General features: G+C 40.2%; 1 protein-coding gene across 17 annotated transcripts in view; it reads left to right on the top strand.

Annotated features, from left to right (window-relative positions):
• SVIL (supervillin) overlaps window positions 1-12,640 on the top strand; it is a 135,819-nt gene that overhangs the window by 119,420 nt on the left and 3,759 nt on the right. For all 17 annotated transcript variants that reach the window (XM_084512046.1, XM_084512041.1, XM_084512042.1 and 14 more), the window contains 12 exons: window positions 372-508; window positions 1,036-1,183; window positions 1,307-1,452; window positions 2,453-2,628; window positions 2,727-2,871; window positions 3,218-3,494; window positions 5,363-5,514; window positions 6,741-6,846; window positions 7,657-7,864; window positions 8,520-8,653; window positions 9,361-9,516; window positions 9,920-10,063. In XM_084512046.1, the coding sequence (XP_084368172.1) occupies window positions 372-508; window positions 1,036-1,183; window positions 1,307-1,452; window positions 2,453-2,628; window positions 2,727-2,871; window positions 3,218-3,494; window positions 5,363-5,514; window positions 6,741-6,846; window positions 7,657-7,864; window positions 8,520-8,653; window positions 9,361-9,516; window positions 9,920-10,063 (1,929 nt within the window). The remainder of the gene's footprint in view (window positions 1-371; window positions 509-1,035; window positions 1,184-1,306; window positions 1,453-2,452; window positions 2,629-2,726; window positions 2,872-3,217; window positions 3,495-5,362; window positions 5,515-6,740; window positions 6,847-7,656; window positions 7,865-8,519; window positions 8,654-9,360; window positions 9,517-9,919; window positions 10,064-12,640) is intronic.

The raw sequence follows: 12,640 nt of genomic DNA, 5'->3' as shown, positions 1-12,640 counted from the left end.
GTAAAATCCTTAAAACTTTTTACTGACTTCTGAAACTGTCTCATACCTTCACTGAAGCACATGTAAATGATTTTAGAATTTGGCTGCTCCTCTGCCATTTACAACTGATTTCTTTCCAGAAGGGCATAAAGTTGTTAAAGCAAGAACAGGAAATAATAGAAATATTAGCTGATAGGAGGCAACAAATTTTGCTTCCTGTGAGAAAACCCTTCCTCCACCATAATGTTCTTTTAATTCTTCTTTTTTAACAGTCCTTTTCCATATAGTTTGCTAAATGTGCCAGGAGTGTTTGTCTTTCATTCAGAACAATTAGACTTTGGCATTTGATGGCATTATTCATAGGAATATAATTAGCTTTGTTTTATCTTTAGGAAGAAGACATGTTCAAACAAGATTAGTTGAACCAAGGGCCTCGTCACTGAACAGTGGAGACTGTTTCCTGTTGTTAACTCCACACCTCTGTTTCTTGTGGGTAGGAGAGTTTGCAAATGTCATAGAAAAAGCAAAGGTAAGTGCTAGTTCTTTTTTTTTTTTTTTTTTTTTTTTTTTTACTATTTATTTTTAGAACTATCACAGCATACATCTCTTTGATGTAACTGAGCCTTGGTGCCACTTGTCTCAATAAATTTGTGTGTAACAAAGTCAGGTAGATATGCAGGTTTCCCATAAACATGTTTTAGCCTGTGCGCTGAATGAAAGCTGACATAGGAGCATGTAGGTTGCAAAGCTGCAAGAGAAAAGAGGATATCCTCAGGAAATGAATTTGCACACAAACAAAAAAAGTCTGAATTGCAGGATGTCCTTTTATTCCCATGTTCGTTAAGATCAAGTCTTGTTTTAAGGCAAATGAAAGAATGAATGTATTTCTGTAAGTTTTTCTCTAGTGTCTGTTTATTTAGGGCAACAAATAATAACTACTTCTACTGTTATTTCACGTATTATATATTACCTACTTTTGCCTTCTTGTTGAATGCCATATACACAAGTGTTCCAAAGGTTTATGCAATCCTGTTCAGATAACTCTTAATCTCCTAGGCTTCAGAACTTGCAACTTTAATTCAAACAAAGAGGGAACTTGGCTGTAGAGCTTCTTATATACAGACTATTGAAGAAGGAATAAATACCCATACCCATGCAGCCAAAGACTTCTGGAAACTCCTTGGTGGCCAGACAAATTACCAGTGTAAGTATTCTTATGGTTACAGTATCTGCTGCTTTATCACAATAAAATAGTTGAGTTGGTTCTCTCTAGAAAAAAGTAATACAAAATTAACATCTGATTATGTTTGACAATCCTTTCCTTAAGCCGCTGGAAGTCCTGAAGAAGATGAAATGTATGAAGCTGCCATAATAGAAACAAATTGCATTTACCGCCTCGTAGAGGATAAACTCATTCCTGAGGATGACTACTGGGGAAAGATGCCAAAATGTACCCTGCTACAACCAAAAGAGGTATCGTGCCCCTTACTGCTCCTGTGGTAAGTGCAGGAACATAGAGCTGATAAGACTTTCAGTAACTGCAAATGCTCATGGAGAGGCTTCACTGAAAATTGGTTCTTTTTTGTTTATGGACATGTTGCTGTAGAGAGTGTCCTGCAGGTCTCAAGAAATTTAAGCGTGTTATATTTAAAGTGAAATACTATTTTAGGAAGTGTAAATCTTTTTGTCAATGGTGGCTTCTAACACTCAAAAAATATGCAGTACAAAACAGGAAGCACTTCAGAAAAAAATAAATAAATAAATACATAAATAAAAAACTGTTTCCCATTTCAAGCATTTTATGTATATCCTTAGTAGCCTTTTTTCTTTCACCTTTTTCACCATTTCATTCCTCTAAGAGTGAATGAGGGCAGATTTCTGAAATAAAGACATGATGCACTTTATTGAACACATTCAAGTTGCTGCCTGTGTGCTGAGCCAGTTACCCAGGCTGCATGTTCTGTCAGCCTTCCTGTTATGGGATGGAGTACAGGTCTACACCTCAGAGAAGCTTGCTGTAGTTGGACAGCATTCAGTCATGCAGCAGAATCGGTTTTTGAGTTGTCAGAGCTTTCTAGTCTGCTAGTGACTTAGCTATCACCTAATGACACACCTCATAGTATCCCCAGTACTTAACTTTAGTAACCGTTCTGGTGCACATCAATCCTGTTCAGGCCTGGGAGCTGGACTCAAAGATCCTTGTGGGTCCCTTTAAAGACAGGATATTCTTAGATTCTAGTATCTGCAACAACTAGCCATCATGGTGCAGACCACTGCCATGGCCTTACTGTTGTTATACTGCTAGCAGTCAGTGTTACTGCACAAATGCAAATATTTGGAGGAGTTTGTGTTAGACGCACTGTTAGCTTGCAGCATCAGGAAACTGGAGGAACAGGGTATCAGCTAACCTAACTGAATGTTACTAAATTGTTTTTTTGTTTTGGTTTGGTTTTGCTTTGGTTTGTTTTTTTAGGTGCTGGTGTTTGATTTTGGCAGTGAAGTGTATGTGTGGCATGGAAAGGAAGTTACTTTAGCGCAAAGAAAAGTGGCGTTCCAGTTGGCAAAACACTTGTGGAATGGCACCTTTGACTACTCAAATTGTGACATAAATCCTCTGGACCCAGGAGAATGCAATCCCATCATACCCAGGTACCAAAACTCAAATTTAATCTTTGCAGAAACATAGATTTCTAGCCCTTATTTCACAGTGTTTAATTTGATTCTATTTCTTTTATTCTCTTGTACAGAAAGGGACAAGGACGTCCAGACTGGGCTGTGTTTGGCAGACTCACAGAACATAACGAGACCATACTGTTCAAAGAAAAGTTTCTTGATTGGACAGAGCTGAAGAAACTCAATGAGAAGAATTCTAGTGAATCCCTTCACCAGAAGGTGCATTTAATAAGCATGATAGGTATTTCAAACTAGATGGCCTAGCTGGGATGGAAGCCAGGGCAGCTTGTTCTTAAGGATTCAGAGCACTTCTTTTTATCTTGCTGGCTTTGACCTGAGGTCAGAGCATCACCACCTATAGTGAAGCCACAGAGTTGCTTTTTATTAGTGCTGAGCAATACAGTTAAGACTGGCAAGGTGGTTTTGACAAGGCATCAAGTGATGACAATATATCAAAGTACTGAAATATGCAGGAGTCAAACTGTTTGGGTGGAACTGTGGGGTAAGGGGGAAGAAGAAAAAAAAAAGCTATGCTCAAAGAAATCTGTTCTGTGTTTTCCCACAGGAAGAATCCAGATCTGAGACTAAACCATACGATGTCATGCTAATGGTAGCTGTGCCCCAGACTACTGTAGGCACGGTCTTAGACGGAATGAATATTGGCCGGGGCTATGGACTGGTAGAAGGAGAAGATGGAAGGCAGTTTGAAATTATCACTGCGTCTGTGGATGTCTGGCACATCCTCGAATTCGATTATAGTAGGCTGCCTAAACAAAGCATAGGACAATTCCATGAGGGAGACACATATGTTGTGAAGTGGAAGTACATGGTGAGCACTACAGGTTAGTGAACAATTCGTTTCATCCTGCCGAAACATAGATAAGTGCAGCTAAAACTGCTGCCGTTGGTGGTAAGATCCAGACCTAGGCTTTCTTGTACATGAAACTGTTTCAAAAGTTAGAAATTTAGCCTTTCTAGGCCACTAAGTAGTAGAACTATTATTTTTTAAGGGGAAAAAAAAAAAGAAACTATAGTTATTTTTCATACATCAAATGTAACACTGTCCATCTCTGCTTTTGCCCAACAGTGGTGTTGTATGTGTGTTCACAAGAAAGCTCATTAAGCCAAAATAATGCCCGCAGCTTAACACCAAAATAATTAGGCAGCTAGACTAATGACAGTGGGGTGAATGTCTTGCAAGAGAGGTAGGCTTAGCAACAAGGAAAGCCTTTGCTGGGTAATGGAGAACAGTAACAATGACAGGAAAGGCCCTTACCAACTCATTGCCCTTGCTGTCCTTTCTGCTGTTTCTGGAAACCCTTTGCTATGGGTTTCAGTCTCAAGTGGAAAATTTTGACTGCGTCCTGACAAAATGCCTGAGAGCAGCAGGTAAATGTTGAGAGTCAGTCAGCTCGGTATGCTCATTGGAACTCTCCCTTCTGGCAGTAAAATAAGAAGTGGCTTTTGTGGTAAGTAAAATAGAAATAGCCTAAAAAATGATTGCTCCAAGTAGGAAAATATCAAAATTGGTTCAAAGGAGTAAAACAGCTATACAGCTTCAGGCTTTTAGCCAAAAAATGTAGGTCTTATGCAGGATCGTTGAGTTCAGATACTGTGAATCCAAGAAAAATACCAAAGCTTGTAAGCCTTAGGAGAAGTGGGTAACACTAATACTGAACTGTAAACAGATTTTTATTGCAAATGGATGAAAACATATTCCATCATTCCAAAAAAGAATACATTTTTATGTAAGAGTCTGTACTTTTATGGGCTTGGATGTACAGTTGACTGTGAAACCATATATTTTAGAAATGACTAGTAGTTTGAATATTCTCAACTTGAAAAAAAACAGGATGCTCTCTCCTAAGTATTTCAGTTGGATGCTGGTCAGCACTGCTGAAGTTTTAATGTGTTGGGTTTTTTTTGTTTTTTTTTTTAAGAATCTGGTTGAAAGCTCCTTGGTTTTGAAAATCTTCAGTTAATTATATCTGTTTATATAGTATTCACTGGAAAGAGTAAAATATTCTGTAACTGCTTTTATTGTTGAAATTCACTTACTCTAAACATTGTTTGCTTATTATAACAAGTAAATAATGTTCCTCTAAAAAATGTTGCTGCTAACCCTGTTTCCAAACCAACATGAAATATTGAGTTAATTTTAAAAGGGGAGGGAGGGGAACAAGGGAGAAGCTTACCCGATCCTAACTTTTTTACAACTGCAAAATACTGCTTTGGTGTTCTTTTGTTCTGTAGGTTTTCTACCAAGAATGATTTTTCTTTTATACCTGTAGCTTTGCCGACCGTTGCTGTTTCCAGTATCACTCAGCAGCCAGCTACTTTGTCTGCTGCCAAAGAACAGTGTGTAATGTGGAAAATGAGCCATAATGCACTCTTCTGGTAACATGAGGGGACATAGCATTTCACAGGCTAATTTGCTTAAGTGATTGTCAGTTATTTTTCTCCAAATACTACCAGTTCTTCCTTAATGCTCTTTTTGGCCCACACGGGCTTATCTCCACCTGAAGAGACAATACCAGCTTTGCACAAGGGCACACTACACTGGCTTGGTGACCTGATGTTCCTCCAACTGGACGTTTTATCTTTCCTGTTCTGGCCAGGATAGTGCTGAGCTGGCAGATGAGATTTAACCACGTGTTACTTAAACTTATAGCCAGTGTTCTTTCTTCAGCATGTGCTTTCTGTTTTGCAGTTGGAAGCAGGCAAAAAGGAGAGCAACAAGTAAGGGCTGTTGGAAAGGAGAAATGTGTGTATTTCTTTTGGCAAGGAAGACACTCCACAGTGAGTGAGAAAGGGACATCAGCACTGATGACAGTGGAGCTTGATGAAGAGAGAGGAGCACAGGTGAGTTTCCTGCAGACCTAGGTGGAAGTCTTGGTAAGATTTGCCTGCCCAAGTGGCCACTGGCAGTAGAAGTGGGTGATCTTTCTTTCCTACTCTCTTTCTGTTAAGGTGTCCTTGCAGGTACAAATAGCCAGCCCTCAAAATTACTTTTAGCTTTAGTCCAACTTCCAGAGACACATCAGCCTCCTCTATGGATGGCTATTCCCCAACCCCTCTTATAAAGATAATATTTCTGGGAATGGCTGAAAATGTCTTCTCTCCTCCCCCCTTAGGGATAGGTGAAGCACAGTGAAAGAAATTTGTGCCTTTCCTTCCAGTACACATTCAGGTAACAGGACTGTCTTCCCAGCTCTGAGGAGAAGCACTCTGTTTCATTGAACTCTGTCAGAAGCACTCTCTGCTGGGCTCTAAGGCATGGAAATACATTTGAAATCAAATTTTCAATTTGTTTCCTCTGTAATTATGGAGAAGATTGTGTTGTTTTGCAGAGATTCTAGCAACTGCAGATACAGGCAGTTTAAAGATCAGACAGAGCACAGGCTTGCTTGCTTTGTCTTTAGGCTGAGCTAAGTGTTGCTGTGGCTTGGCTGTTACAAGCACACAAAATGGGAGATTTAAAGTTAGTACCTTGATAAAGCTGTAATTAATTCTTCAGCAGCAGTATAAGCATGACTAGTAAGCCAGTGGTTCACATGGAAGATGTACAAATACACTTGGCCCAGTGTGTGGGATGCTGTGCAAGCTAGCTGATCTAATGATTGGCTGTAGCAGATTAGCTATATATAAAATTTAATAAGCAAAGAATATGCATGTTGTCACATAAGCCAGTTTTGCAGCAAATTTTAAACCTACTTCAGTTCCTATGTTATGTCCATAATAGTTTCAAAGAATATTAGGCAATATGGCCCAGTCCTATAAAGAATTCAAATAACAGCTAATTTAATCTAATCCAATTTAAAGTTTATTTGGTATTTCTTATCCTCTAAAACTCTGGATTGTTGGATTCCAGATAGAGGTTTCTTTAAATATGCAGGTCACATATGAAACTCATTGCGTGTTGATGTATATGGTAACTTAAACAATAGTCAGCAGTTTCAAAGTACAAGGAAAGCCATCTTCGAGGTTGGCCACAACTATATAATTTTTAATAAACCACAGGGAGCAGTTTTTTAAGTCTATATACTGGCTTCATTTTTTTAATGAGTACTGGTGCTTTCAATTTCCAGGTACAAGTGCTTCAAGGGAAAGAACCACCATGCTTCCTGCAGTGCTTCCAAGGAGGAATGATTGTGCATGCTGGAAGAAGGGAAGAGGAGGAAGAAAATGCACAAAGTAAATTACTGTTAGTTAAGAGTTTCTGCCCCCAAATCCCTTTTTACCTATTGTGAGGGTCTCAACTGCCATGCTCTGTAGGAAAGAGCAATGAATGCCATGAAAACGATGAGACTGCCTTGCTTTCAAGGTAGTTTGTTTCTTACCTGAGCTTAGAGTGGATTTTGTCAGTCAAGAGCAAGCTGACTTTGTCGTACTGATACATGTATAAATTGCTCTAGATGTTTTTTAATTGAGCAAAGTGCTTGTTTACAGTGTGTTCTTTTCTACATGGCCTAGGAAAAAGATCATTTTTATGAGCAGTTCTTCTGTGACTAAAACAAAATGAAGTTTTTGTTACCCATTCATTGCACTTTGCGACATATTCCTTGAATGCTGCAGTTAAGGTAGGAGAATTTCAAAGCAGATGTAGCTTGGAAATGTTCCAGCTCACATCTGAATGTGACCTGCTGTGCCTAAGGTGCACAGAGGAAGCGAAGCTGAATAGAAGGACTACTTGGTTTATTTCCCTTTTTGTTCCTGTATGGAACAACAGAACAAAAACTTGACTCTTCTGCTCATAACAGAGCTGATGTGACTCTTGAAGTCTCTCTACTAGCAAAATGCCTTCATAAGGCATTTTATTCTGCAGCACAATTTCTCAAGAGATGTTAGCCAAACCCGCTGCTTAGCTAGTTTATTCTGTGATGATAGAGAGATACAATATGTGAAATTCATCCAGTATCAGAACAAATATTCCAGAGCAGAGGTCTTGAATTTTCAATTCCACATGACTGTATAATACTGCTGCACTGTTCCTGTCTGCTCCAGGTGACTGGAGACTATATTGCGTGCGAGGAGAAGTTCCCAATGAAGGAAACTTACTTGAAGTAGCATGTCACTGCAGCAGCCTGCGTTCCCGGACATCCATGATTGTCCTCAATATAAATAAAGCCCTTATCTACCTGTGGCATGGCTGCAAAGCACAATCTCACACCAAGGAAGTAGGAAGAACAGCAGCCAATAAAATAAAAGAACAGTGAGTGTCTAACCTATGTTTTGGAGATGTTTATACAGACTAAAATAGTCTGCCTCAAAGAAAAAATGAAATAAAGCTGTCCTCTGAGTATGATTGCAGCATATACTTGCTTGCTGAGGAGGAGGAATGGCAGGTAGTCTGTTCATTGGAGTGGGGAAAACACGTGTTTTCACTTTCACTTGGGGTCAAATGCACTTATCCATCCTACTGAAGTAATTACAGTTGCAAAAATAGTATCTTTCCATTTGGAGGGAGATGCTCAATGTTTGAGTAGCAAAATAAATCCCATTTGATAGGAGGATTAGAACCAAGGGAGATGAACCTTGTGAATAAGGGAGAGGAAATGAATTTAAGAAAGCATGTGAGGACAGCAGTAGTTACAAATTTGTACAGTGGGAATCCATGGAGTGAATTAATGCAAGCATCTCTTCCTCCTTGGGTATGTGATCAGAAGTGCTATGAGAATGGTTGTTGAAATTCTTTGCCTTGTTTATTGATAATTTTTGTCATAATTTTCCAAAAGATTATGTTGACGTGGAATGTATGAGAAACCTATAGGGTGGTTTGGGATTCTAGTAATACAAGGAGTCAGCAGGTGTGTGTAGTGGTGGCTGGGGCAGGAAAGTTGGGCTCACTATTTCTTTGTGTTTCGTAGATGTCCGCTGGAAGCAGGGCTGCACAGCAGCAGCAAGGTGACAATACATGAATGTGATGAAGGGTCAGAGCCTTTGGGATTCTGGGATGCGTTGGGAAGGCGAGATCGAAAGGCCTATGACTGCATGTTGCAAGGTAGGCCTGCATTTCTGGCCTTGGGCTTACTGTGTACTTTACTAGTCTACAGTGCTGTGAGATTTAATGTAAAGCTTTTGAAGAACTCGGTAGTTGAGATGATCCTTTCAGAGACAGGCTTCCAAAAAAAACACCCAAAAGCAACCACCCTCCACTGAGTTAAGTAATACTGTCCAAGGAGGCAGAAGGAAAGTGCTGGAACACAACGTGTTTCATTTTCTTCTCTCCCCCTTCTGCAGCCCCTCTGTTTTCAGGCAGCACAGAGCAACACTTAACGCTGTTAACAACACATTTTGCTTCTCTTCTGAAGGGATTAGGAAGTGATTCTGCATACATTCTTGTCCAGTCTCGGTTCGGAACTGCCAGCAAAGGTAGCAGGGGGATTGATTTACAAAGTGGAAAATTTGTCAGCTAAAAAGTAGACTCTGAGATGGGCTTGCTTTACTTGAACTGCAAAACAGCCAGTTATGAAACGGCTGATAGCAAGTAGCCAGGATTGTATTCAAGCTGATGGCAGCCAGCCTTTTAGCTCAAGTTTATCACAGCTGCTGCCAGTCCCCCAGGACATCTGGTTATCTTTCTCGATTTTTCAAAAAACACAGAGAATTTACAGTCACTCTAAAAGTTGATTTTTTATATATTTTTTAATATTCATCTCCATCATTTTCTATTGAAAATCTCTTTTTTTAATTTTTTGTTCTTTCAAGATCCTGGAAAGTTTAATTTCACCCCCCGCCTGTTCAGCCTCAGTAGTTCTTCGGGAGAATTCGCAGCCACCGAGTTCGTCTACCCTTCAAGAGACCCTGCTGTCATCAATTCTATGCCGTTCTTGCAAGAGGATCTTTACACTGCCCCGCAGCCAGGTATATGTTTTAATATATGTCAGTAACAAGCAAATAGATAACTGTATCATGCCTTGGGCAGCAATTCAGTTACTGTAATCACTTCTAACTCAATTCATAGCAGGAAAATGTGTGTATGTGATGCTTATACAGCATTAAGCAATAAAAGTAATTTTTCGACAATAAAGATGCTGAGAACTAATCAAACATGCATGTATTCCAAAAGCTTGCTATAAAAATACCTTGTTTATATCAGAAAATCTGGGTTCAGCTGAAGTTCAGCTGGATGAATAACAAAAGGGATTGGTAAGCATTGAAATGATCCTGTTCTGATGCTGACAAACATGTAAGGCTGAATTTATTTGCAGAATTCAGAGAACTAATAAGTACCTAATGGTGGATTTGTTGCTTTTTGGCTTTATAGCACTGTTCCTTGTTGACAATCACCATGAAGTGTACCTGTGGCAAGGCTGGTGGCCTGTGGAAAACAAAATTGCTGGATCAGCTCGAATCAGGTGGGCTACAGACAGGAAAAGCGCGATGGAGACAGTGCTCCAGTACTGCAAAGGTAACAGATTGCTGTGCCTGGCTGCTCTGAATGTGTCGTGCCCTTCCACACATTGCTGTCCCAGGGTAGTCACTCAGGTGCTCCCCCAATGGTGTTAATAAACACAAGTATATTTGAAGGTGCATACTCCATTCTTTATTAGCAAACCTTCTGCCCGGTAATGGCATTATTCCCAAGTTGCCACATTACTCTGGTGACCCATTTCTTAAAGGAAGTGCTTTTTTTTCCCTACCGTGCCCTCATTGTGGGAGCATGATTCAGACATCAGATTTTTAAAAGTGGATTCTGAGAACAGAGTTGCTTAAACCTGATGCTTTCTGTCTAGCTCTTCTTCGATTTCATAAGCTTCTGTGTGTCAAAAGACTGCATGAAAATACTGTTCGCTGATGTAACTGGGTTTTGGTTTAGTGGGGCAGATGGAAAGTCTTTGAAGATCCAGAACAAGTCTCACACAAAACAGGTGGCTGCTGGAAAAGCTGGAGCACAGAGCTGAGGCATTTTCTCAGTAGCTTCCTAGATTCGTTTCTGTAAGGCAGAGCTACTGCTGCTCAGTGAGCAGTGATTGAAGCTGCAGTTGATAATCGTGTAAGGGTACTCTGACCAGATTCTCTTCTGCACTACTATAGTTTCCTTGGCGCACTGTAGTGCTTTTCTTTCATTTCATCTAAGGTTATGTAAGACTGGAAACAGACCCTGCAACTTCCAGTGGAGGATGGTAAAAGAAAGGTGTGTGGGTACTGTCCAGGGAAGAAGGCACAGTAACAGCCATGTTCTGCTAGTTCAGAGCACTTCTCACTCTGAATAAGTTGCCAGGCCTTAATTGGTGCAAACTATGTCCTTTTGCAAGGGAAGGCATATCTCTTAGGGACCTTGAGACCTCATGATGATACTGATTTTTTTTCTGTAGCAAAAAAAACTTTACAACTTGAGAAACAACTGTTGACAACTGTCATCTTCTCCCATGGACATCTGTATGTTTGAATAGGGAAAGCAACACCCTTGTTGGATTCTACCACGAGGATAAAGTCAGTCTTTCCTTTCTTTCCTTCCCAGTCAGCAGGTCCATTAAGAGCAGAAGCAATTGCTCTGTTTCTACTCAGCTGGCTCATGTCGCTGAGGGGAGTTGGTAATACCTGGCAGGAGATGGCTAGTAGTGGAGACACTGAAATGTGACCTTTATGAAACCCTATTACTAACCTGTGTACTTTGTCTTCTGATCAGCAACAGCATGTTTTCAGGAACGGGGTGCTAAAGACAAGGCAGGAGTTGGAAAAGTCTTTGGCAGGGACTGCTGAATTCCTAAAGAAGAGGCTAGCTACTTCCTTCTCCTCCTACATCCCCCCCAATTTAATTTTTTTTTGCAAGTCCAGAGGAGCAATAATATGTGCCTCTGAGATCATTTCATACAGTGGGCTTCACAGCAGAAGCAAATGTCAGCATAGAGGAGCAGAGCCTGTACAATGAAGTGCCTAGCAGCCCAGCAGGCTGGTGAGATTGAGGGAAGATTCCCCCAGGCTGTATTCCTCATGTAGAGCTGTCATCTTCTGGTAAAGAAAATCATATCATCTGGCCCCAGCAAAGATGGAATCTGATACTCTCTGCTGAGGGTTGGATACTTTCCCACACGGCTTGAACATCACTAAGTTAGATGATGGGAAGATGGATTAACACCTACCTTCTGCACTGGGGTAATTTTGCTGCATCTTAGTTTGCACAGTGGAAAGCTCCTCAGTGAGTTCTCATGGGTCTGAAGTTTAGCAAACATATTTTTTTTCTGGCTACTAACTTTTTACCCCCTGGCCGTAACTTTGCAGCAGTGATGGCTTTTCCCTTTTGGCCTTGGGGTTGTTCTCAAGAGCTTGGAGCTGTGTGGTTGGATAGGTACAGAGCAAGTTTGCTACTCTTAAAAGACCAATTATGTGCATTATGTCAATTGCAATGTTGATGCAATTGACATAATGCACATAATCACAGTCACAGAACAGGATCTTTGGCAGTTTTTCACTGTTCAAGCTATGTTGTTTTGCTGGTCCTTTCATGATCTGCCACTGGGCTGTTCTGTCAACCAATTCAAAATTTCATTGTATCAGACTATCGGGGCTGACTACCTTATCAAGGTGGAGAAAATAAACAGCAGGAGATACCAATGTTACAAATATTGTGACTATCAGAATGTATAAGAGTGATCAGAAGCATTAAAAGACTTTTCTCTTATTTTTCTCTTTCAATTTCTTTTGTCCTCTGTCTCACTTTTTTCTTTTTCTTGCCATGTTTAACTACATGATGATATAAAAAAGGTTGATTAGCAACTCTGAATATCCCTTGAATATACCTAATCAGTTCTCCTTGTGCATAAATTTTATTTAACTTGTCAAAATGTATTGATTTTTTTGTGTGTGTGTTTTTATCTGCTAAATCAGCAGTCTGGAGAGCTGAGCCGCAGACAGCCAGGAGAGGGAAGAATCTGGTTTGACCATCAGGGATTTTTACTGAGGAGATCAGCTTGTGATGAGGGCAGAGTTCATGCAATGAAAATATTTTTCTGGTTATGTATGAAGTCAGTCTTACCAGAGGGTT

This window comes from Aythya ferina (genome assembly GCF_964211825.1).
Source record: "Aythya ferina genome assembly, chromosome: 2".
In the NCBI taxonomy this organism is placed as follows: Eukaryota; Metazoa; Chordata; class Aves; order Anseriformes; family Anatidae; genus Aythya; species Aythya ferina.
The sequence above is the reverse complement of the archived record's forward strand: the minus strand, read 5'-3'. Positions and strand labels throughout refer to the sequence as shown.